The sequence below is a fragment of the Hemiscyllium ocellatum genome, chromosome 10, assembly GCF_020745735.1.
Source record: "Hemiscyllium ocellatum isolate sHemOce1 chromosome 10, sHemOce1.pat.X.cur, whole genome shotgun sequence".
Taxonomy (NCBI): Eukaryota; Metazoa; Chordata; class Chondrichthyes; order Orectolobiformes; family Hemiscylliidae; genus Hemiscyllium; species Hemiscyllium ocellatum.
Window position 1 is genome coordinate 65134819 of NC_083410.1, and position 25506 is coordinate 65160324.

The window sequence follows — 25506 nt, forward strand, 5'->3', positions numbered from 1 at the left end:
CTTCTTCAGGAATGAGGAAGGTGTGCCAAGCAGGCTAAGATAAAAGGTAGGGAGGAGGGACTTGGGGGAAGGGCGTTGGGAATGCGATAGGTGGAAGAAGGTTAAGGCGAGGGTGATAAGGAGAAGGCGTGGGGACGGAGAGGTCAGGAAGCAGATTGCAGGTCAACAAGGCGGTGCTGAATCCAAGGGGTGGGACAGAGATAAGGTGGGGGGAGGGGAAAATGAGGAAGCTGGAGAAATCTGCATTTATCCTTTGTGGTTGGAGAGTTCCTAGGCGGAAGATGAAGTACTCTTCCTCAAGGTGTGGTGTTGCCATGGTCTGGCGATGGAGGAGGAACTCATTTCTTTTCCAAGATCATAGTGTTCATGGTTTCTTTCAAGCTTGACATTTTTTTCCTCCTCTATTTCCAAGTTGTTGAATTACATGCATATACATACATATATATATAAAATTTGTGTGCATTTGTTCTGTTGCTCATAAAAAATGGCATCTGCTCAAAGCTTCCTTTTCCAAGAGTTGACTTCAGAGGCCACATGACTATGACAATTCACAGTACATTGCCTGCACTATACCTTCTAATTGCAAGTTGGCCATATGCAGTCAAAAAACAAGTTGTCATGCATGGGCAGAAAACAGTTAATTCTAGTCTGTCCCACTCAGGCATCATATGCAATCTTTATATCATTAGAAAATCTGAATGCTGTGTCTGTAGGCTGTTGGTTTTCATTTGGAGTCCCTGGGGTGATAGTAACTTTCTAATTGTTCTAGCAAGTTTTACTGCAAATACATTGCATTTGTTAGGGAGCAGTCCTCAAAGTCTGATGATCTATCCATTCCATGTTCAGTTAGCGAAATGAAATCTTCCTTATCAGTGCCAGATGTGAAAGAACAACTTCTTTGGTTACAAAAACAAAAATTACTGGAGATCGCCCAGCAGGTAGTTGAATGTTGTGTTCTTCATTTGGCCCATCAGACAAGTCATTTTCTGGAATATAACTGCATCCAATCTTACCTTCAGTGGCAGGCGACATACCAATAAGTGTGCGTTTAGGTTGTACACACCTGTAAATATATTTAACATTAAAACAGGTAAATGGACACTATTCAGTAAAGTTTGTAGAAATAGAGGTTTCTTTTGCATTACATATTGAGATGATCCTTGAGCAGTTTCACTTCTTGTGAATGTACATTACCAGTTACTACTTAAGCTTCTGATTTATTATAATTAATATTAATGCAGTTACTGACCAAGATATGGTTCTAAATTCAATGATGCATTTGAACAGGAATCTTAACCAGATTTTTTTGGGGGGTGGGGCAAGTTTAGCTCAATGATTCCTTGGAAACCTACTGATCTGTTCTAGTCAAATGTCCCAAAACAGACAATACACAACAGTTTTAATATGCCAGATTAATGTACATATGTTTTTCATAAACTGTAAATTATCAATTTAATCCTGCGTATTTTGATTTGATGAATCCAGTAAATAATCCTTTATAGCTAAGCATGGTTCATTTCACATTATGGCCAACCAACAGATTATTCTTAACCAGTAGATGCAAAGTACAATATAGTAAATGATATGTTGGTTTTTTCCATCAAGTCGTCATCTGGTGATAGCTACTATCAGTTCTGAAGGAGGATCACTGGACTCAAAACAATAACTGTTTTCTTTTCACAGATGCTGCCAGACCTGATGAGTTCTCCACCAATTTTTGTTTCAGATTTCCAGCACCAGCAGTTCTTTGCTTTATTTTATCACCATGTGGTGTGAAATCTAGGAATGTAATCACAACAGAATGCAAATACTTTAAATTTCTTCAGTAAGCTTAAAACTCAAATTTTAAGATGACCGAAATCATTGACTGCATTTTAATACTAGATAAATACATTGCATTCACTGGAGTAGGTAAGCAAGGGGTACAAATCCACAAACTAAAAACAGATTAACAAAGCCAATTAAATACCAAATTATTCATTGGGAGTTATGTCTAGAGGAACTGGGAGAGAAATTGATTAGGTGACATTTGATCATTGCATATAGTTGTTCTACATAACACAAAAATGGAATGTAGGGACAGTGTAAAAAATGTTTACAACCATGATAACCACATTTGGAGATTGAACATGCATGAAAAAAATTATTAAAGGCAGTGACCCAACAGTTCTTTAAAATTCTGAAGAGGGAGAATTAGAAATTTATGGCAGTGCCTAAACACGGGTTACAAATATGGAAGTCAATATTTGCAAAAAGAAATTTAGATATACTTATTTTTAACTGGAGGGTAGAATGTGAATTCACTATTGAACAATGGAGGTGAACAGCAGAAGATGTCGGAGGATATGTTGAGGAATGAAGAAACAGAAGGAAGTGCTGATCAGCTGAATGGAAGCAGGGGTAGGAGGCAACTGGTGTGAATACAAGTACCTATTATAGGTAAGGTGGGCTAAATGGTCTGTTTTAGTATCGCTAATCTTAGTAATGCATTCCGCACAATAGTAATATTACACCAATGAAAATGATGGAGTAAATTGCATTTTAAGTTGTAGCATCATCCAAAGTAAAAGATCTAATTCAATGTGTTGTAAATACTGTAGCAAATGTAGTTCACAACTGATGGATAAATGTCAGCTATGTTAAAACACCTCCAAAATTTGATAGTGTCAGTGAAACAATTGAGAAATTCAGGTGAATTTTATTATTTTGGAGAACAAAAACAAGCAATATCAAAATCAGAAGTCAGATTTTAAATGTAAACCAAATTTATTTTGCTCTTAAGTAGTGTTCTTGAAGCACTACAGCATGGTAAACAATGTAAATTAGTACAAGTCATTTCAAAAGCCATCAGTATTTCCATGAGCTGTTTATAAAGATGCAGCCTATGCTAACTCGATAAATATTTAACCACTTTCACTTAGAATTAATGAAAGCTCACAAATGAGCAACACTCCTCATTGAGGAAAACAAAAAGCTGTTGTCGACAAAGCGACAGCACATACATAGACAAAAAAAATTCATAAAAAATAACCAAGTGTACTGTGTTCCCAAGTCATTCAAGATGCTTTACACTGGGATGATATGCACATGATCTTGCCGCAAACCCATCTGGCTAGAATTGCATTAATTCAAGTCAAGCATTACCATTTCTTCCAACTACCCATGGATACAATTGATAAGCAGCACTGGGACATGCCTGACAGACAACCCTTTTGAACATTGCTTCCCCCCATAGATCACTTTAATTCCTAGGCTGCAAAACGAAAAGAAAGGCTACACTACAACAAAGTAACACACACCTAATTAAAGAAATTGGTGATCATTTCCAGAAAATAATTCCTATATCTGTTGTACACTTTGCAAACAGAGGCACAGGCAAAGTCCACTTCTCAGCTGTCCTCTGACCCCCTCGCAAAACCATAAAATGGGGCACAAGTGATCTTTAAAAAGTGATTTAATTCATACAACTGCATGCAAATCTAAACAAAGATGACAAAACTTTTAATTTATAACAATGGAAAAAAGGTATTACACAAGAAAACTGCTTATAGAAATTGCATACTAAGTAAAAAGAGCTACCAGGTGACAAAGGGTTTAATATACATATATTGGCATTGTTTTTGGTCAACACACATAGATGTGCAATTACCTTCTGCAAAGCTACATTAATGGTGGCTGAACAGAAGAAATAGCACAACTTGGTTTACTCCATATATTTCAATCAACCATTTCCTCTGGAATTTCATGTGGGTTAAGAATACCAGGAACAGACATCTGAAGTTTATGTTTTTCTTCTTGGGCCTGTCGTAAAGCAGCTTCTCTCTCTTCCAAGAACAAGTCAGCACTATCTTCTCCAGCAAATTCCTGCAGACAGAAACATTGTTAACAGGCAAAAATAAAAGAATCCAGTTTTTGAAATTAGACTAATTCCATTCTTCTGCTGCAAAAATAGCAATCTCAGTGCCCATTATATCATATTGACTTGTGCCAATATAAAAGTAATCCTAAAAACCTACTCTGCCTATGTTGAGCTGCAAAGTGGTGTTCTTTCAGAATAATGCAGTAACCTTTAGTATATTACACCCTGAAAATTGCGATTTTATATGAATCACAATTTCTCATTGGAATCAATGTTAAAACAGTTATTACTGCACAAGGTATATTTAAATAACCTATGTACAGGTTGAAATATTGTACCCTCTGTGCATTCTTTGCTGAAATACCTTACAAAATAAATACTGTAATTTTGTAGATTGACTTTTCTGAAGGTTCAAATTGAAAAGCTGTACCTTCCTAAATATCCTTGTAATATTAATGTAAATAAAAATTTAAATGCTGTAAGTGTTTAAAAAAATTGCAAACTTAATATTGTTTTACGCTAAGTATTATCTAGTGGCAGATTGGTTGACTCAGGGAGGAGTCAACTGAATCCCAGGTCTATCTGCACTAACCGACTTTTGCCAATAGTTGGCACCCAAGAACTGAGCACAAATTTAGAACAGAAGCCAAGAGCCAGAAAATGAGCAAGCTACAAGTGGTACCAGAGGTGGACAAAAAAAATGGTCAATAGGAACAGGAGTCAGATTAAAGGGAAACAAATATGGGCTTCAGATTGGAGGGCAAGAGCAAGTGAAGTATTGAGAAAGTGTGTCGTCATGTGTGCATTTCAGGTCACAGCACAGAAGTCTGTGGCAAGCAATATTAAAAAGTGAAACTCTCAAAATTAAATGGATGTACTAATACTGTTAACAATGTTGCCTATTTACACTTCCGTGGTTACTACTTCCAGTATTTGGCTGAGATGGGCAAAACTACAAATTGAGTACTTTCTTTAAATGGGCATTCATGTGCTTGCTTATCCAGTAGGTACTCGATGTCATTTTTAGAAACGGCCGTCATTTTTAAAACACAAATTAGAGTCAGGCATGAGTAGGAACCCTGGCCCACCCCAAAATCAGGCTACAATTTGCTGTTAGCAAAAACTAAACTTAGTTACAAAAAGTTTCAGATTTGAACAAACTACTAGGAATGTAGTTAAAACACACTCTGTAGTATAGCTCCAAGTCAAATGTGAGAAACCTTGTACAGTGTTGAATTAATGTTGGGCAGGCAAGCTTTAATGAAGGTATTCATTTAGAGGATAACCACACAAGTTAAAATCCGCATACAACTTTGTTAAGAAAAGAAAACGTCTTCGCCTTTTCTATAAATAGCTCACATCATAAAATTCTATTTGCTCAAATATTTGGAAAGCCAAATTTTCTTTTTCACAAAACTACAAATGGATCAGGAATGAGTCTTGGTTTCTTAATCAGATACAGAACAATAATTCTGGAAACAGATCAATGTAACTGGACTGGTTTTGTTACACAGAATAAAATCTCTATGGTAGAACAATCTGCATTCATACAAATAGATTCTGCAAGCAACAACTCAAATTTGTGAAAAGTGACTGGAGAACAATGATAAGTTAGAAACTATTAGAAAATTACCTATACTGACTCTCAACCAACAATAATGAGGCCCACTATACACAAGGAGCAGCATTAATTTTACAGTCATAGAGCTTTACAGCACGAAAACAGACTCTTTGGTCCAACTCATCCATGCTGACTAGATATCCTAACCTAATCTAGTTCCATTTGCCAGCTTTGGTCCATATCCTTCTAAATCCTTCCTATTCTTATACCCATCCAGATGTCTTTTAAATATTGTAATTGTACCAGCCTCCATCACTTCCTCTAGCAGCTCATCCATTACACACACCACCCTCTGCGTAAAAAGGTTGCCCCTTGGGTTCATTTTAAATCTTTCCCCATCCCATGCCCTATGCCTTCTAGTTTTGGACTCCACCCCCTGCTCTCCATGGAGAAAAGACCGTGATTATTCACCCTATCTATGCTCTTCATAATTTTATAACGTCTATAAGGTCACCCTCAGCCTTCGACACTCCAGGGAAAACAGCCCCAGCCTATTCAGCCTCTCCCTACAGTTGAAATCCTCCATCCCTAGTAACATCCTTGTAAATCTTTTCTGAACCATTTCAAGTTTCACAACATTCCTAGAGCAGGGAGACCAGAATTACACATACTATTCCAGAAGTGGCCTAACCAATGTCCTGTACAGCCACAACATTATCTCCCATCTCCTATATTCAATGCACTAATCAATAAAGACAAGCATACCATATGACTTCTTCATTATCTTGTCGACCTGGGACTCTACTTTCAAGGAACCATGAACCTACACTCCAAGGTGTCTCTGTTCAGCCACACTCCCTGGGCCTTACCATTAAGTGTATAAGTCCTGTTCTTTCCAAAATTCAGCATTGCACTTTTATCCACTCCTTGGCCCACTGGCACATCTGATCAAGGTCCTGTTATACTCTGAGGTACGACAAAGGTTGTTGTTGGCTGTCCACTACACATCCAATTTTGGTGTCATCAGCAAATTTATTAACTATACCTCCTATACTCACATCCAAACCATTTATATAAATGACAAAACACAGTGGACCCAGCACTGATCCTCGTGGCACACCGCTAGTCATAGGCCTTCAGTCTGAAAAGCAAAGCTCCACCACCCTGTCTCCTAACTTTGAGCCAGTTCCTTTTTCAAATGGCTAGTTCTCTCTGCATTCCATGTGATCTAACCTTATTAGCCAGTCTACCATGCAGAAGCTTGTCAAATGCCTTACTGAATTCCATTAGATTACATCCACCGTACTGCCTTCATCAATTCTCTTTATTACTTCTTCAAAAAACTCAACTATGTTAGCAAGGCATGATTTCCCATGCAAAGCCATTTTGACTATCCCTAATCAGTCCTTGCCTTTCCAAATGTGTAAATCAGTCCCTCAGGATTCCCTCCAATAAAATGCCCATCACCGATGTCAGGCTCGCTTGTCTTTTCCTCATCACCTTTCACAAATAATGGTATTAGGCAAGAACTTTCAAAAATTGATTGGGGTCAGATATTTGGAGGTAAAGAGATGGCTGGGGAATTGGAAGCCTTCAAAAATGAGGTAAAACGTTAGCCAACCTTCAGTCTTCTCATTTATGGCAATTTGTGATACAAATATCTCAGCAAGGGACACAGTAATCACTTGCCTAGCTTCCCACAGTTCTAGGGTACATCCAATCAGGTCTTGAGGATCTCGCCCCCTATCCTTCCTGTAGGATCTATACTCTGGAACATTAAGCTACTGTCCTGTCCATCCCTTAGCCTTGTTTCTGTAATTGCTATAGCATCCCAGTCCTATGTTCCCAACCATGCCCTGAGTTCAGCTGCATTACCCATCAGGTCTTTCGCACTGAAATGCAGTTTAAATTTATCAGTCCTACCTCATTTTCTGCTTTGTTCCTGCCTGCCTTGACTATTTTACTCTTAGCCCACTTTCCTGTTAGTAAAATCAGCTCAGGGTCAAACAGGTAACACATCTCATCTTTCTTTATTTGTTCATGAATACCATTCAATGAAACCTGGAATTCTTATAACATTTTCATGTAGCTAAAACTTGGTAGACAATTTCACAAAATTCCAATATTTGATTATTCTTAATTTTCTTTACCTTGATTTGAACGAGAAAATCTCTCAAATGCTCTTTAAAAGCTGCAATATCCTGATTTAAACTGAAAAGGCCCGTTACAAATAATTTCACTTGTGCCCTGTTTGGAAAAAAAGAAAATTCAGATTAGGAAGTAAAGTAACAACTAATTAAAGCAAGCTTTTTAAAATCAAGACCAACATACTCTTGTAGATGTGGAAAAGCAGATTTCAGCAGATTGGCCACATAATCCTGAATGAATACATGATTAGTGACAGGATTTGTCGGGTTAAGAGGCACTGATATTTTTCCTTCCTCCACCAGGTTAAACATGTATGCAAGTATTGATGCATGCATTGTCAAACCTACAAAAAAAAATAGAATGTCAAAAACTAATTTTCACATGAACATAGACTTCTAGATGCAATTATGCAAACATTTATCTACAACCCTGAATTTCACAGATAGATTGGTGAAAATTAAAATCAGTTACAAGCAATCAAAATTGCAGTATATCATACTCTCTAATGGCAGAAATAATGACTGCAGCATTCAGATTTTACTATTATATCCAGTACCAATTTCTAATCAACTATCATCTCTCAAAGCTTAATTCTGAAGTTAAAATTCTTCCATGGCTTTATCCCTACTTTTCTCTTTAACATTGTCCATCTCTAGTTTTGTTCGTATTCCTTAGTTATAAGTTTTGCCTCTTATTAAAAGTAGCATTTTCCATTAAATATATTACAAACCTGTACGTTTACACTATAAAGACAAGTTGTTGATTTCTTTGCAGTTAAGCATATGACAACCAACCTAACTAGAAGACGGAACCAAGAGTTGAAACATTAAGGAGATATTGAGGGGATCTGGTGGTATATTGATGTTGTCACAGGACTCAAAACTCAGACTCTGGCTAATGCTCAAAGCATGTAGATGGATTTTATTTCAATTATTTGTATCCATTACTGAAATCTAGCCTCAGTAATAGTGACCATAAGATTTACTTTGATTGTTGGAAAAAATCCATCTGGTTCACTAATGTCCTTTAGCAAAGGACATCTGTCACCCTTGACCGATCTAACCCATACATAACATTCATGCCATTTCAGAGGATAGGTCATTTCTAGGACAAAAAAGGATTGCCAGCAATACCCACATTCTGTGAAACATTACATTTTTTAAACGTCTGAAGTATCTTTTGTTTTACAACACTGGAAACAGTGTAAATTGTATCTTAGAAAGGTGACAACTTTACTGCTTAGGAAATAGCATAACAGTTTAGTGTTTACTAATATATCCTCACTTATAATGCCAAAGTAGAGAACAGTTTTTTGTATCAATAACTTCATAAGCAACTTCACAAAAACTAGCTAAGATTTGTCAACCCTCAACTTTGTGTTGAATTTACTTTCAATCCTACATCACAGAAACTGAAACACAGGCCACTTCAACTTGTGAGACAGTATGAACTTGCAGTAGCATGACCTGATTCCAACAACCCTTAACGTTAAAGGTAACCCTACTTGCCTTGAAGACAGACTTCTGATTACACGGCACCAATTAAACCTCTCAGACAGACCAAACTACTTTACATTTCAGAAGAACATTATCTGGTATTATCACTACTGTAAACTAAGACAGTCAGGAGTCAAAATTGCTCAAAGTCAAACAACCTTCATGTTTCTGTTATAACGCGGTAGTTCTGTTCTCACACAATCCCATGTTATAAGAAAATTGTGTAATAGCAGCACCATTTAAATTAAATGTTATAACCAATACACACTTTAAAAATTCCCTGTTTAGAAAGTGTCCCCAATTCATCAATCGCATCACAGTAAATTTGCATTACCGAAACGTGTGTTATAGCAGAACAACCCGAGTTAATTTTAGATCTGCTTCCTTTCATTACTCAGTAAATCAATGAGTTGCAATTTTATATTGTTGACATCTATTGGATCTATCCTTAACCTTTACTGCCCCAAATTTCAAAATTATCACATCTTCAATGTTATCTTTGTGAATCTACATTTCTTTTTCATGACCCCAATAAGTTTATCCAAAATGCCAGGATTCTAGAGGCATCAAAACCATTAGTCTTAAACCATACTTACTGTATAATGTTGTTAGAATGAACTAATGGTTTCAAAATTTTTGGTTCATTTCACAAATTATTAATTTGCATGAACAAAACACAAAAAAAGGAAATCTTATGAAAGATTAAATTAATGCAGAAGTGGTCTATAGAATCAAACAGCAAATTGACGAGCAAATTGCTACTTGCATAATTACAATTGTAAAGGTTCAGCGTTTTGCAGAGTCTTATAAAGAAAGATGCTGTACAAAAACCATAAATATGAGAATACCTAACCTTTGATTCCTGGATTATTTTAAATCAATTTTAAACAGACAATTGTTGGGAAGCTGCAGTGAAACAAATTAGTAATTAGGAAGGAAACAAAGAATAATTTACTCAACGCAGACATTAATTACATCACCAATCAGAAAGTTTCCCAATTCCCCATGCAAATTACTTTTCATATCAAACTTCTCTACCAATCTGGAATAAATATTTAGTTAGTTGTAACCAAATTCTAAAACAGTGAACAGAAATAATCATTGCTACTTATGCAATGTGCTTACCAGCAGTATGAGATGTATCTGTGACAACAGAAAATATATGCTGAAGAATATCACAAAAGTATGTCTGATAGAAACTTTGGGCAGCTGCCTCTTCTTGGGCAACATTTTGTAGCAGAGTATAGAGGATTTGCAGACCTATTATATAAAACATGGTTGCAAAAAGTCAATGGTCAGAAACAGAATTATACATAGGAAATTTGATTTAAAAAAGTTAAACAAACCTGTATCAGCAACATTTCTCATTGTGTGCTTAAAAGCCCATATTATAGAATCCAAAACTAGCTTAAATTGTGCTGGAGGAATGGCTAGGAATGCTGGGAAACAATGTGAATTTACAGCTTGTAAAAGTAAGAAGAAATTTGTTCGATGTTCAGGATATTCCTCGAAGTCCTGAAATTAAAAAAAAATAAATAGTTGAGACATTACGTGAATCTTAGAAGAATTCAATTGAAAAGAACACAAACATTTGAATCTGTACAGCACCAAGAAGTAAAATGCCACTGTACACATGAAAATTCCTGATTATGGTTGCATTCCTTTCAATTAAAATAGTTTTTATTTTGAAAGTGTTAGCCCTTGGACACAATAGTATGCAGTCATGCCACTTTCCACCTGGAAATAGGCTAAGTTTGCAAACCGATTCTGCACGGCCAAGACAAATGTGGGACAAAAGAAAAAGCAGTTCATAAATTTAGATATTAAATACAAAATGAAGGAAAATATCACTTCCTGATGATGCACAGCTTAAAAGCCTACAAATACATTAAACTAGTTTTGAAGATCTTTTCAACCCTACTTCACACTGCAACATTCTCATGTAAGTAGCATCCCTAGCCTCGAACAAGTGATTTTTCTTTAGGAAAATACCCAGAATGCCGGAACAAGCGGTCACATTTTGTCCCATGTATCCACTCATGACAGCAGGGAAAGTCAGTGTGTGGGAGTTAGACAATTTACCTGTCGCCCACAACTTTTTGGGACAGTGTAGATGAACTCCAATACAGCATCCTAATATGCATTTAGAATAGAAAAAGCCAAAGACAAAATGTTGCTCTTAATATCCCTTAATATGCAATAAACAATTAGTTTAATTTTGGTCATCTTTGCTTTCAAACTAGAAATCCTAAGTGGATTCAAACCAGAAGTCCTTACTGAACAATTATTCTCATTCCTTATGGAGGTCGGAGGATCCTGTGGTAGCAGCAGAACCATGCACTTTGAAGCTTACTGTATCAGTTTAGAACTGAAAGGATGGACTTTGGGGGCAGCTTTATCTTGCTCAAAATGTTTACAACTTCTCACCTCACGACACTAGCTCAGATTTTGCAACCAATGGCAAAATGACATGGCCCACCAAAACAGGAAACTGCCCATCAAACTCTTTAATTTTCTATTAATGTAGGCAGCCAGTTGGTTCTACCATGCTATTCTCCTTCAAAGTGCTGCACTGCCATGAAACTGGAAAGGAACATGGCTCGTGAACAAATTTGTTGTGTGCGTGGCATTTTCCTTATTGCTGTGCAATCACACAACTTTGAGAAGCTTGGTCTCTTCAAACATTGAGTGATTTGTGTAGCATTAGTTTCCTTTTTCCCAACATGAGTTTAACTCAAATAAAAAAGCTGTCCAGATGCCCAGCTAAAGTGTAACGAATAAACAGGATAACAACCAAAGTTCTCAGACAGCAAATTAGGAATTAAATAGACTGCCTATTTTTTACTTTCACATTTTAGAGATCAAAATAAATGATCAGCACATACCTTAATAAAATCTAAAATTAAAAATGTGCAAATCACAAATGGAAAAATTATGAAGTCTACTCCATTTATAAATCCAGTTACATTGCATTGAAAGCCTCCAACACTCCAGGGAAAAATCACCCCAGCATATTCAGCCTCTTGGTATAATTCAAGCTCTCCAACCCTGTAAAGTCTTGGCTGAATCCTTTCAAGTTTCACAACATCTTTGCTATAACAGGGAGAACAGAATGTACTAAGTATTCCAAAAAGTGGCTTAACCAAAGTACTGTACACCCACAACATGACATCCCAATTCCTATACTTAATGCACAAACTAATAAAGGCAAGCACACCAAATATAGTAGCACCTCGACATTTGAACGGCCCCGTTCACAAACAAATCGGTTTACAAACAGGATTGTACATAAAGTTTTGCTTCAACGTATGTATGAAACTCACGGTACGAACACAAAAAGCCCATGTGCAACCATGTGGTTTCAATGTTCTGCTTTGCTACATGCTTGTTGAATGCTTAAGCTCTCAGGCCCTGCATGATCTCATTCAGTTAGTCTTTGACACGTGCGCGGTGAACAGCGCTCGTTGCTATGTCCAAGCATTCTTACGCTATCCAAACAATGGGAAAAATTGATTCAGTTCGTGAATTTTTCGGTTCCCGAACAGATTAAGTTCGTAAGTCGAGGCACTACTGTATCTTTTTCACTAACTTTTCTACTGTGACTCCACTCAAGGAACTATAAACCTACATTCCAAGGTCTCTTTGTTCAGCAACACTCCCCAGACCTTACCATTAAAGTACATTAGTCCTGCCCTGATTTGCTTGTGCAAAATGCAGCACTTCATATTTATCAAAATTAAACTCTACCTGCCACTCCTCAGCCCAATGGCCCACCTGATCAAGGTTCTGTTGTACTCCAAGGTAACCTTCTTTGTTGTCGGCTACACCTTCAATTTTGATGTCATCTGCAAACTTACTAACCATATGTTCACATCCAAATCATTTATATAAATGACAGAAAAGCAGTGGATCCAGCACGGATCCTTGTGGCATACCAATGGTCACAGGCCTCCAACCTGAGAAGTAACGCTACACCACCATCTTCTACCTTCTCCCTGCCTTCCATGTGATCTAACCTTGCTAACCAGTCTACCTAATGACAAAGTTGAAAATGTGTTGCTGGTTAAAGCACAGCAGGTCAGGCAGCATCCAAGGAATAGGAAATTCGACGTTTCGGGCATAAGCCCTTCATCAGGAATGAGGAGAGGGTGCCAGGCAGGCTAAGATAAAAGGTAGGGAGGAGGGACTTGGGGGAGGGGCGATGGAGATGTGATAGGTGGGAGGAGGTCAAGGTGAGGGTGATAGGCCGGAGTGGGGTGGGGGCGGAGAGGTTAGGAAGAAGATTGCAGGTTAGGAGGGCGGTGCTGAGTTGAGGGAACCGACTGAGACAAGGTGGGGGGAGGGGAAATGAGGAAACTGGAGAAATCTGAGTTCATCCCTTGTGGTTGGAGGGTTCCCAGGCGGAAGATGAGGCGTTCTTCCTCCAACCGTCGTGTTGTTATGTTTTGCCGGTGGAGGAGTCCAAGGACCTGCATGCAGGCCCTTGGGCTCCTCCACCGGCAAAACATAACCATGCAGGTCCTTGGACTCCTCCACCGGCAAAACGTAACCATGCAGGTCCTTGGACTCCTTCACCGGCAAAACATAACCATGCAGGTCCTTGGGCTCCTCCACCGGCAAAACGTAACCATGCAGGTCCTTGGACTCCTTCACCGGCAAAACATAACCATGCAGGTCCTTGGACTCCTTCACCGGCAAAACATAACCATGCAGGTCCTTGGGCTCCTCCACCGGCAAAACGTAACCATGCAGGTCCTTGGACTCCTCCACCGGCAAAACATAACCATGCAGGTCCTTGGACTCCTTCACCGGCAAAACATAACAACATGACAGTTGGAGGAAGAACGCCTTATCTTCCGCCTGGGAACCCTCCAACCACAAGGGATGAACTCAGATTTCTCCAGTTTCCTCATTTCCCCTCCCCCCACCTTGTCTCAGTCGGTTCCCTCAACTCAGCACCGCCCTCCTAACCTGCAATCTTCTTCCTAACCTCTCCGCCCCCCCACCCCACTCCGGCCTATCACCCTCACCTTGACCTCCTTCCACCTATCACATCTCCATCACCCCTCCCCCAAGTCCCTCCTCCCTACCTTTTATCTTAGCCTGCCTGGCACCCTCTCCTCATTCCTGATGAAGGGCTTATGCCTGAAACGTCGAATTTCCTATTCCTTGGATGCTGCCTGACTTGCTGTGCTTTAACCAGCAACACATTTTCAACTGTGATCGCCAGCATCTGCAGACCTCATTTTTTACCTAATGACAAACCTTGGTGACTGTCTTAAATGAGGTCCACGTAGATCACACCCACTGCTCTGCCCTCAATGCTCTGTTACTTTTGCTCATTTTCCCAATTTCATCAGTCTCAAACAGATCTCTTTCCTCACTGTCTCCCTGGGTCCCTCCCAACACTCCCTTCTTAGTTTAAATCCTGAGTAGCTCTGGCAAGTCTCTCCATCAGTACACTAATCCCCTTCCAATTTAGGTGCAATCCGTCCTTTTTATACAGGTCACTTCTACTCCAGAAGAGATTCCAATGATCCAAAAAGTGAGAGTCCTTCTTTGCATCAGTTCCTCAAACACATTCAGCTGCTCTACTCTCATTAGCTCGTGGCGCGGGGAGCAGATATTACTACCCTTGAGGTACTACTTTTAAAATTCCAGCCTAACTTCCAATATTCTCCCCAGAATCTTGTAGTTTTCTTTTCCTATGTTGTTAGTTCCAACGTGTGCATTGTCCTCCTGCTGGTCCTTCTCCCCTTTGAGAATATTCTGCACCCTGTTCATGATATCCTTGAACCTGGGACCAGATAGGCAACAAACCTGAGGTCTCATTGTCAGCCACAGAAATGTTTGTCTTTGCTTCTGAATAGAGTCCCCTTTCATAATCGCTTGACTGGAATGTGACATACCCTTTGTTATAGTAGAAACCTGGCCGTCAGTGTTCCATTCCCCCTCATTCCCTACATTTTCAAAAGCAGCATTCTTGTTTGAGACACCAGCACTTGCTGACTATCCCTTCTACCTTGCACATGTGTGGGTTTAATGTTTCAAAGAGCAACAATGGTGAAAGCCAATTGTTTTAAGTTATTACTACTGGCTCATGTATACTTTTTAATGAATAAATTTATCATAGGTCATCACATAAAAATGACTTTTTTTTAAAAACCACAATATTTCTGAATACACTCAGCATAAGTCAAGCACTTTTCAGCCATGATATGCTACACTCATTAGTAGTCAGCCTTAACTTTTTAAGCCAAATAGCTGCTTTACTTCCCAGCACCTTGGAATGAATGGGATCAAGAAAGCCATGTTTCAGGTTTTTTTTCTAAGAAGAAATATCCTCACATGGTGAATAACAAAGATGGAGACCATCTACACCAAGCATTCACTCTTCAACATACAAGATCGCTCAATTTTGAAGGGATTCTGAGATTTCAAAAGGTTGACTTATATGACAACATCCAAAGTTATAATAGACATCTACTTTCTTCACATTTGTTTTCCTCTGCTGAAACTGTTACCTGACAACTGCAATTTTAACTCATGAAGAAATTGTTTTGTGATTCCCAACAATCAGAACTATGACTATTCCTATAATTCGAAGGCTGGATGAAATTTTAGAACCTGTTCAAACACCTAATACTGAAGTAAATCTTAGCAGAGTTTTTTGCTTTTTTAAAAACTGCAATCATCAAATTATTTATAGCACACCATCACTTCCCCAAAGCTCCTATCAATTACCATGCACACCAGTCTCCAATTGCTTTCTCTTTTCATCTTAACCATTTTATTTTAATTAATATGGTTCATCTTGGCTTAAAGGTGTCAGTTACTAATCAATATTAAAATTATCTGATTGCATAGCTTCTCATTGCCTCAATGTTATATATTTCAGCATCAAGCATTAATAAATGCTTGGGGGCGGCACGGTGGCACATTGGTTAGCACTGCTGCCTCACAGTGCCCGAGACCCGGGTTCAATTCCCGACTCAGGCAACTGACTGTGTGGAGTTTGCACGTTCTCCCCGTGTCGGCGTGGGTTTCCTCCGGGTGCTCCAGTTTCCTCCCACAGTCCAAAGAGGTGCGGGTCAGGTGAATTGGCCATGCTAAATTGCCCGTAGCGTTAGGTAAGGGGTAAATGTAGGGGTATGGGTGGGTTGCGCTTTGGCGGGGTCGGTGTGGACTTGTTGGGCCGAAGGGCCTGTTTCCACACTATGAGTAATCTAATCTAAATGTAGCTTTCAATGCAATTCCCAAAGAAAAAAGCAATGGTAACAATACAATCACAATTGTTACAACACAAAAGGAATGCATTCATTCAATCACTGCACCAGCTCCCCAAATGAGCTATTCACTTAGTGTCATTCCCCTGCCTTATCTCCACAACCCTGCACATGTTCTTTTTCAGATAATAATCCAGTTCCGTTGTGAATGTCTCTGTCACATTCCAGATCCCAGCTACCTATTGCATGAAAAAGTTTCTCATGCCTCAATTAATCACCTTAAATCTGTGCCCAGGCTTTTGATGTTCTTACCAATTTTTTAGATTAACACATTACTCTTTAATCTCAAGTACATGCTTCATATCCAGATATAAAGCAGATTATCTCCTTCGTGACTGTCTGCATTGATCTTACAGGGGCATTCTTTCTGCATACACTGAGATAATCTATAGTTCAATTTTGGAAATAACTTTCAGTTTAATGAGACAATTGAAATCATCACCTCTTCAAAGTTAGGGTTTGTGCAAGTTCTAGTAAATGTCAATTACCAGTTCATCCCAATGGAATCTGTCTTAAATATTTAGGATAAACTGTAAAATTGACCTTTTCACTTGCATTTTCAGATGACTATCAAAATAGAAGGCTGAAATATCTGCAAGTGCCTTCAGTAACAATAATCAAAAAGGATACTATTGTGCCTTCTCCCAAAGTCTGCACTACATATCCTGCCAACCAAGATAAGCATTCTCCAAATAAAAAAAAGGGTATAGACCTGAGTATCTTGATTAATGTTAAATAACTCCACACCAAAACAAACGAACCCCAAAAGAGTGTTTTCTGTACAACTATGACAGTAGCATCTACTCGAGTGTGGAAGATCATAAGAAATAAGAGTAGGATTTAGCCAATCTGTCCAAATCCACTCCACTGTCTAATTGAATCACAGCTGTTCTCATTATGACCTTAATGCCATGCTCTTGTGCCCTGCACTCCCCCAATCCAAAAACCCTCAATTCTCATGTCAAGCAAAAAAAAGTCCAAGTCAGCCTTAAATATTTTTAATCACCTGGCCTTCATTGCTCTCTGAGGAAGAGCCTAAGAATGACTCTCATCTCTATCTTAAAAGGGAGGCTCTTATTTTTAAGACGATACTCCCTAGATCTAGACTCCTTTACCAATGAGAAACATAGTCTTTATCCTCCTCCAGATTGAATGTTTCCTCAAAAGTAAACACGTTTACCCCAGATATAAGCCTTGAGAAGCTTCTGTGAACAACTTCCAAAAGCAAGTATATCCTTTCCTCAAGTTAAACCAGCAAAACTGGACATAGTACACCCCCAGATATAATCTCACCAATGCTGTACAGTTTTAGCAAGAGCACCTTACTTTTAAACTCTATCCTTATACTTTCAGGGCAACATTTTGTTGTAGCACACTGGAAATTCAGCTGTCCTATTCCTGGGGTCATCAGAAAAGTTAATAGATTTTATATAAAATGCAGAATTCCTTATTTTCTGTCTTTTAAACTCAGGTTGACAGAAAGCAGGGACCAGGTTTCCGCACTCAAGAACTTCTATTACAAAAATTCAAGTTTTTAACTACAGATAAACAATTATGAAACATCAGCATATGACTCTAACCCCTTAAAAACCTCAATTTACACACACACTCAGGAGATATGAACTGGTGTTATGGGCTAAAGCTATAACTGGGAAGGCAGTTCAACAGACCCTGGCTAGATTTGCCAAGATGTTCCCTTTGCCAAACAGAATGCTGCTTCTTGATCTTTCTTTTCCAGATACTTTTACTTGCTTGCAGGAGATTTAGTGGCAGAAGCCAAACATGGCAGTGGATGGCTGTTTGAGAGACTGGAGGCTGTTGTCTATAGTGCATAGGATGTAACAGCAGGGAGATTATGTTGGAGTTGTACAAAACCTTGGTCAGGCCATAGCTGGAGTTGTGTGCACACATTTCTGGTCACTACACTATAGGAAGGATGCAATTACACTGGAGGATACAGCGGAGATTCACTATGGCATGCCTGGAATGCATTTTAGCCATGAACACAGGTTGGGTATGCTCAGGTTGTTTTCTTTAGAGCAAACGTGGAGCGGGGACCTCAGAGATATTTAAGATTACAATGGGCATGGACAAGGTGGATTAGAATCAGGTGTTGCCTGTAGGTAAAGGATCAATAACAACATGCATACTTTAAGGTGAATGACAGGAGATTTAGCGGAGATTTGAGGAATATATTTTTATCCTTAATTTTAAATGCATTGCCTAGAAGGTAGCACAGGCAAGAAATCTCAACTTTTAAAAAAGGACATGGGTGTACACTTGAAATGTCATAATCTTCAAGGCTATGGACCAAGAGCTGTAAAGTAGGATTTATGACTCATCAAGTCTGCACTGACTTTAGAGCCTCTCCTGACTTGTCTGAGGCACAGGTACACTTTTTATAAAGGTTAATTAACTAGTTAATTAGAAGTCACTGCTGAAATCAACAGATGATGGGAAAAACTGGGTTTCAGGCCTGAAATGCTTTCAACCACAGATGAAAGTAAGCACCTTCTCTTCCAAGGTATGGCTTCTACCCTGAATATTCGCATCCCCAGCTGTTCCGCTGTCTGGGAGCTAATCATATGGTTGCTGGCAGGCAAGGTAACTAAGTGGTCATTGATAACTTGTCACCATTTCATTGAACAATCAGCTACTTGATGCCAGCCAAATATCTCTGGACTCCATCTGCAACTAGTGCCTCCCACCAACGTTTGTATAAAGTAGCAATGCAAGCAGCACTTGAGTGTCAGGAAACATGCTTTTATAAAAGTAAGAAATCCTTCAAAAATCCATGATCTTTAAATCAGTTATTTTCCCATTTAAGTCTGCAATCAAGAATATAGTAAAAGAAAGAGGTATGGACGTTACAATATTATTTGCCTTCTAAATTACTGGAGGAAAATTACCCTACCCATACTTTGCACACAAATCTAATCTGAGTTTTAATCAACCTCAGGGAATTAAGACAACTGTGGTATTCATCAAATAGTGTCATTAAATGACACCTCAGTCATCATCTGCTCAATTTAGGTATCAGGATAACAACTGTTTTATACCTTATTACAGCCTTGAACCATACACAAGAGCGGAGGGGTGACACAAGGTAGGTGGCCTCAATGCAAAAGTAATTTGATTGAGTATGGTAAAGAACCTCAGAAAAGTTGAGGTCAATTGGAATCAAGAGGGAATTCCTCAAATTGTTGGACAGATACTTGGCAAAGGCAGGAAATGAGTCAAATCAATCACAGCCCATCATATAAGCAAAAGAATTCCCAGAAGACTACTTAGCCCAAACTTTGTGAGCTGCTTAAGGATCTGTATTTGTCAGAACAAAGCTCAGAATTGCTTATTCCCTGAATTTCAGTATTAACTCACTTTCAACAATCTGGACACAGATGGGGTCACTTTTGGACCATTAAAGGAAAAGTGAGGACTGCAGATGCTGGAGATCAGAGTTGAAAATTGTGGCACTGGAAAAGTGCACGTCAGGCAGCATCTGAGGAGCAGGCGAATCAACATTTTGGGCATAAGTCCTTCATCAGCCACATTCCTGATGAAGAGAGTTTATTGCCCAAAGCGTTGATTCTCCTGTTCCTCAGATGCTGCCTGACCTGCTGTGCTTTTCCAGCACCACACTTTTCGATTCAGAACATTAGCCTTGTTAATGAGGCTTTAAATGTGGATAAGTATTTCATCTTCCAAGAAACTCAAAATCAGCAATATTGTGGCTGTAGGATGTATAATAACAATCACCAAACCTCAATAATCAAACAGAGGCAGAGGCAATATCACCTCTAAGTTCTTTGATCACTGATACAAAATCTAAAAGCATCAAGGCGGCATCTTTCTGATATTTGTGGATACTTTCAGAGCATCAATGGATGGACAATAAATGTGGACATGAATCTCATTCTGGGAGTAGAGTATGAGAAGTGACAAGCTGTCAAAACCTCAACAGTACCAAATTTTAATTTAAAAACCTTTTATTTCCAACTTAAAATCCATGCATGAATTTTGTAATTCCCGTAGCTCAACACGTCTGCTATTTTCTACCTATTTTTCCAAGTCTGTTAATACAGGATCCTTGTATCCAATGACCCGTTTACCTTACCTTGTTAATCATATTTAAAGTGCATTCGAAGACAGCATCAAATATCTGAGGAATTTCAGAAGTGATATGTCCACCCAGTTTATTCACAATGGTTGCCATGGTGCTAAGTACTTCTGGTTCTCTAGCAGCTGGCACATTCCTCTGGTAATCAATAAGCACTGCATCCAGCAATGGAGGAACAAAATTTTCGCCTACCTACAATGATCAACATTGTAAAAATTAACTTTTTGCACAAGAATAGGACAGTTTAAACAGTAATAATTCTTGAAAAGAATCAGTAGTCAAGTCTTATCTCCACCCTAGTTTTTCAAATAAACAATTTTTTTGTTAGGATTTTTCTCTAAAGTAAGAATCATATGAAATTGCAAAAAAACCTCAGTATGGCATTGAAAACGTTTACATCAACCTCCTCCAATGGAAGATCCAATGTTAAATATCCACATTTAACCTCTAAACACTTATAATGTTAAATGTACTGCAGCATACTTCTTCTATAATACCATAGATGTTGACATCAATCTGTTACATTAGGCCATAAAGGCTGGACAAACTCAAAGTCTGTAACTGTGTACACACTATTAACTACCAAATGCTGCTGTAGAGGTATTCTGAGATTCTCCACCACCGAAGCCTGTCAACCATTTATATGAATGAAGTGATTAGCATGATATACATGCATGGCAATACCAGCTACTTTTGATAGATGTCCCTGAGCCAAAATGAATTTGCACATGTGTGGCTGATTTCACTATGTTCTGTGCAATAATCTCACATTGGTTGTTTATGTACACCTCCTGAGGTTCAAATTCTGAGTGCACCAACTGTTTAGCTGAGGACAGACAGTATAGGCTCAATTTGAATTGGGGAAGTAAGAAGGGGCAGGGAGTGCTAACAGCACCGAGGACTTTTCACCAATCTGGCATTCAGCGATCACTGTTTCACTGAATGCCAGAAGGTTGGTTAAATAGTCCAGTCCTGTTGACGGAATGCATCAGTCACTCGGTAATGGCATAGAACTGCCACGTAGAATTTCTGTCTGCGCTCCTTTCACCACCTAGAAGCTGGGTTCTCTTAGCACCAGCTTACACCTCTCACTTCAGCTATCCTGGCTGATTAAATTCCCCTCCTGGCTGTTTCTTGAGTTTCGTACAGTTCCTCATTACAGCCAAGCTTCAATTAAAACTTGGCTAACGGTAACAATTCCTGCATCATTACTGAAAATATAACAGAAACACAAGTTTCACAACCACTCCTGCACCGCATGTGAAAAGTGATCAGCTTTCCTTTGTATCTGAATTGTAAGTGAATATCAATACCCAATCATGCGCAACTTGAAAAGACAATGCACAATTTAAAAAAAAATTCAGGATTAAGATAATCAGATTTTGAGTCACAGTCCCAAAGAAATGAGGGGTGATTTGTTGTTGACAAGAAACTAGTTGCAGTTGGAGATGCAAAGGGAGTGTAATCATAGCCAAGTCAAGCTTAAACAATGCACACATTTTCAACTTTACTGACATTTGAGACATATGAAGAGGCCAAACCAAAAAGGTTCACTCAAATCTCAAGACTTTTATGGCCAAAGTTAAAAAAAAGAATAAAATAACATTACGCTGACCAATAATCCTAAGCATTCCCGGTCACTCCCACCATCCTGATCAGCTGAAATTTGCAGCCTGAAATTTCACTCCTTGAATCAAAGAACTGATTCAAGCTCAAGCCCAGCATTCGTCACTGCCCTCAAAATGATACCCAGACTCAGGCTGAGACCCAAACAACTCTTGCCTCAACTTGGCTAAATCATGGGCCCAGTCCTAACTGACACGTTCCTCACTAAAGTGAGCAGAGTAATAGCTTCTCAGAACCTGCTTCATCATAGTCATATTCTCCTTCATGCTGCGGGACAGGCCAGAAATACAGATTTCCTCTGCCCCACTCTTGGCCTATTCAATCATTGATTTTGTCTCAACGGGTAGCAAAACTGGGAGAGGGAAACTGCGGATGGAGGAACAGCTCTTCTCAGATTCTGCTCATGTGCAGGGACCTATTGCTCTGATTGGTTATCCTCATGATTCATATCATAGAACAATACAGTGCAGAACAGGCCCTTCGGCACTCAATGTTGCACCGACCTGTGAACTATTCTCAGCTCCTCCCCCTACACTATCCTAAAATCATCCATGTGCTTATCTAAGGATTATTTAAATCTCCCTAATGTGGCTAAGTTAACTACATTAGCAGGTAGGACATTCCATGCCCTTTACCACTCTGCATAAAGAACCTGCCTCTGATATCTGTTTTAAATCTATCACCCCTCAATTTGTAGTTATGCCCCCTCGTACAAGCTGACGTAGTCATCCTAGGAAAGACGCTTTCAATGTCTACCCTATATAATCCTATGATCATCTTGTATGTCTCTATCAAACCCCCTCTTAGCCACCTTCTTTCCAATGAGAACAGACCCAAGTGTCTCAGCCTTTCCTCCTAAGACCTTCCCTCCAGACCAGGCAACATCCTGGTAAATCTCCTCTGCACCTTTTCCAATACTTCCACATCCTTCCCAAAATATGGGGACTAGAACTGTATACTTTATTCCAAGTGTGGCCGTACCAGCATTTTGTATAGTCGCAGCATGATTTTGCGGCTCCGGAACTCAATCCCTCTACGAATGAAACCTAACACATCATATGCCTTTTTAACAGCACTATCTACCTGAGTGGCAACTTTCAGGGATCTATGTATATGGACTCCAAGACCCCTCTGCACATCCATACTGCCAAGAATCCTTCCATTGACTCAGTACTCTGCCTTCCTGTTATTCTTCCCAAAGTGCACCATCTCACATTTAGCTGCATTGAACTCCATTTGCCACCTCTCAGCCCAAGTTGGCAGATTATCTAAGTCCCCCTGCAACCTGTAACATTCTTCCAAACTGTCCACTACTCCACCGTCTTTAGTGTTGTCTGCAAATTTACTAACCCATTCACCTATGCCTGTTTCTAAGTCATTTATAAAAATGACAAACAGCAGTGGTCCCAAAACAGATCCTTGTGGCACACCACTTGTAACCGGACTCCACACTGAATATTTTCCATCAACCACCACTCGCTGCCTTCTTTCAGAAAGCCAGTTTCTAATCCAAACTGCTAAATCATCCTCAATTCCATGCATGCCTCTGCATTTTCTCCATCAGCCTACCATGTGGAACCTTATCAAAAGGATTTACTGAAATCCATGTATATCACGTCAACTGCCCTCCCTCATCTACATGTTTGGTCACCTTCTCAAAAAACTCAATGAGGTTTGTGATACACGACCTGCCCTTGACGAAACCATGTTGACTATTTGAAATCAAATTGCCGCTTGCTCGATGATTGTAAGTCTCATCTCTTACTTTTGTTGTTGGAAAGGATTGTAAGGCTCACTGGTCTATAATTACCTGGGTCACCTCTACTGCCCTTCTTGAAGGGCACAACATTTGCAATCCTCCAGTCCTCTGGTACTAAATCTGTAGACAACAACGACTCAAATATCAAAGCCAAAGGCTCTGCTATCACCTCCCTAACTTCCCAGAGAATACTCTGATAAATCCCATCCAGCCCAGGGGACTTGTCTACTTTCACTCCTTCTAGAATTGATAACACCTGTTTGTAACTAACCTCTATCCTTTCTCGTCTAATATCCTGTACCCATTCTTCTCCTCTACAATATTCTCCTGTTCCTGAGCGAAAACTGATGAGAAACGTTCATTTAGCATCGCTCAGATCTCCACAAGATCCACACTCAACTTCCCACTTGTCTTTGATTGGTCCGATTCCCATCACCCTAATCATCCTTTTATTCCTCACATACCTATAGAAAGCTTTAGGGTTCTTCTTTATTCTATTTGCTAAAGACTGCTCGTGTCCTCCCTTTGCTCTTAACTCTCTTTAAATCTTTCCTAGATGATCTGTAACTCTCCATCGCCTCATCTGAACCATCTTACCTTATCAACACATAAGCAGAAATTCTTCTTAACATGAGATGCAATTTCTGGAGTAAATCACGGTTTCCTTACCTTATCACTTCCTCCCTGCCTGACAGGGACATACCTATCAAGGACACAATATCTGTTCCTTAAACCAGCTCCACATTACCATTGTCTGCATCCCCTGCATTTTGCTACCCTATTCTATGCATCCTAATTCTTGCCTAATCGCATTATAATTGCCCTTGCCCCATCGATGACTCTTGACCTGTAGCATGTACCTATTCCTTTCCATCGCTAAACTAAACGTAAGTGAATTATGGTCACTCTCTCCAAAGTGCTCACCTACAACTAAATCAACACCTGGCCTGGTTCATTACCAAGCACCACATCCAGTGTGGCCTCCCCTCTTGTCAGCCCTTCGACATATTGTGTCAGGAAACCCTCCTGTACACATTGGACAAAAACTGATCCATCTGACATACTACAGTTATAGCGCTTCCAGTCAATGTTGGGGAAATTAAAGTCCTCAATAATGATCACCCTGTTCCTTTCACTCTTACCCAGAATAAATTTTGCTAACCCTCTCTTCCACCTCCCTGGAACTCTGCGGAGGCCTATAAAAACTCCAAATAGTGTGACCTCTTCTCTCCGGTTTCTAACCTCAGCCCACACTACCTCAGTAGATGAGTCCTCAAACGTTCTCTCAGCCATCATTACATTATCCTTGACTAACAATAAAGATCTAAACCTTGGAACCTGCAAAATCCATTCCTCACCCTGCTCTATCCATGTCTCCGAAATGGCCATAATATCGAAGTCCCAGGTACCTATCCATGCGGCAATCCTCGCCTCCTGCCCCATCCCAGGGTTTTCAGGAAAAGCATTCATCTGTCACCACAATGTATTTTGATACTTGCCCCCCCAACACAATTTTAGTCTGCTTGCCCTTGAAACTAAAATTGCTATTGTCAAAGTATTTTCATGACAAAAATTGGAAATGTGATTAATTGATTCGGTTTACAGACAACATAGAAATAGTTGGCAGATGAAATGGATGATGAAAGAACGAGGT

General features: G+C 39.3%; 1 protein-coding gene across 6 annotated transcripts in view; it reads right to left on the bottom strand.

Moving 5' to 3' along the window:
* Nucleotides 1-1463: 1463 nt before the first annotated feature.
* Nucleotides 1464-25506, bottom strand: part of LOC132819785 (exportin-1) — a 78043-nt gene continuing 54000 nt past the window's right edge. For 5 of the 6 annotated variants that reach the window (XM_060831556.1, XM_060831555.1, XM_060831554.1 and 2 more), the window contains 6 exons: nt 20465-20659; nt 10411-10579; nt 10190-10324; nt 7752-7911; nt 7571-7667; nt 2748-3864 (listed from right to left, as the gene is read on the bottom strand). In XM_060831556.1, the coding sequence (XP_060687539.1) occupies nt 3718-3864; nt 7571-7667; nt 7752-7911; nt 10190-10324; nt 10411-10579; nt 20465-20659 (903 nt within the window). In that variant the 3' untranslated portion in view covers nt 2748-3717. Of the gene's footprint in view, nt 1780-2747; nt 3865-7570; nt 7668-7751; nt 7912-10189; nt 10325-10410; nt 10580-20464; nt 20660-25506 lie in introns of those variants that run through there. The other variant, XR_009645120.1, reaches the window with a different exon arrangement.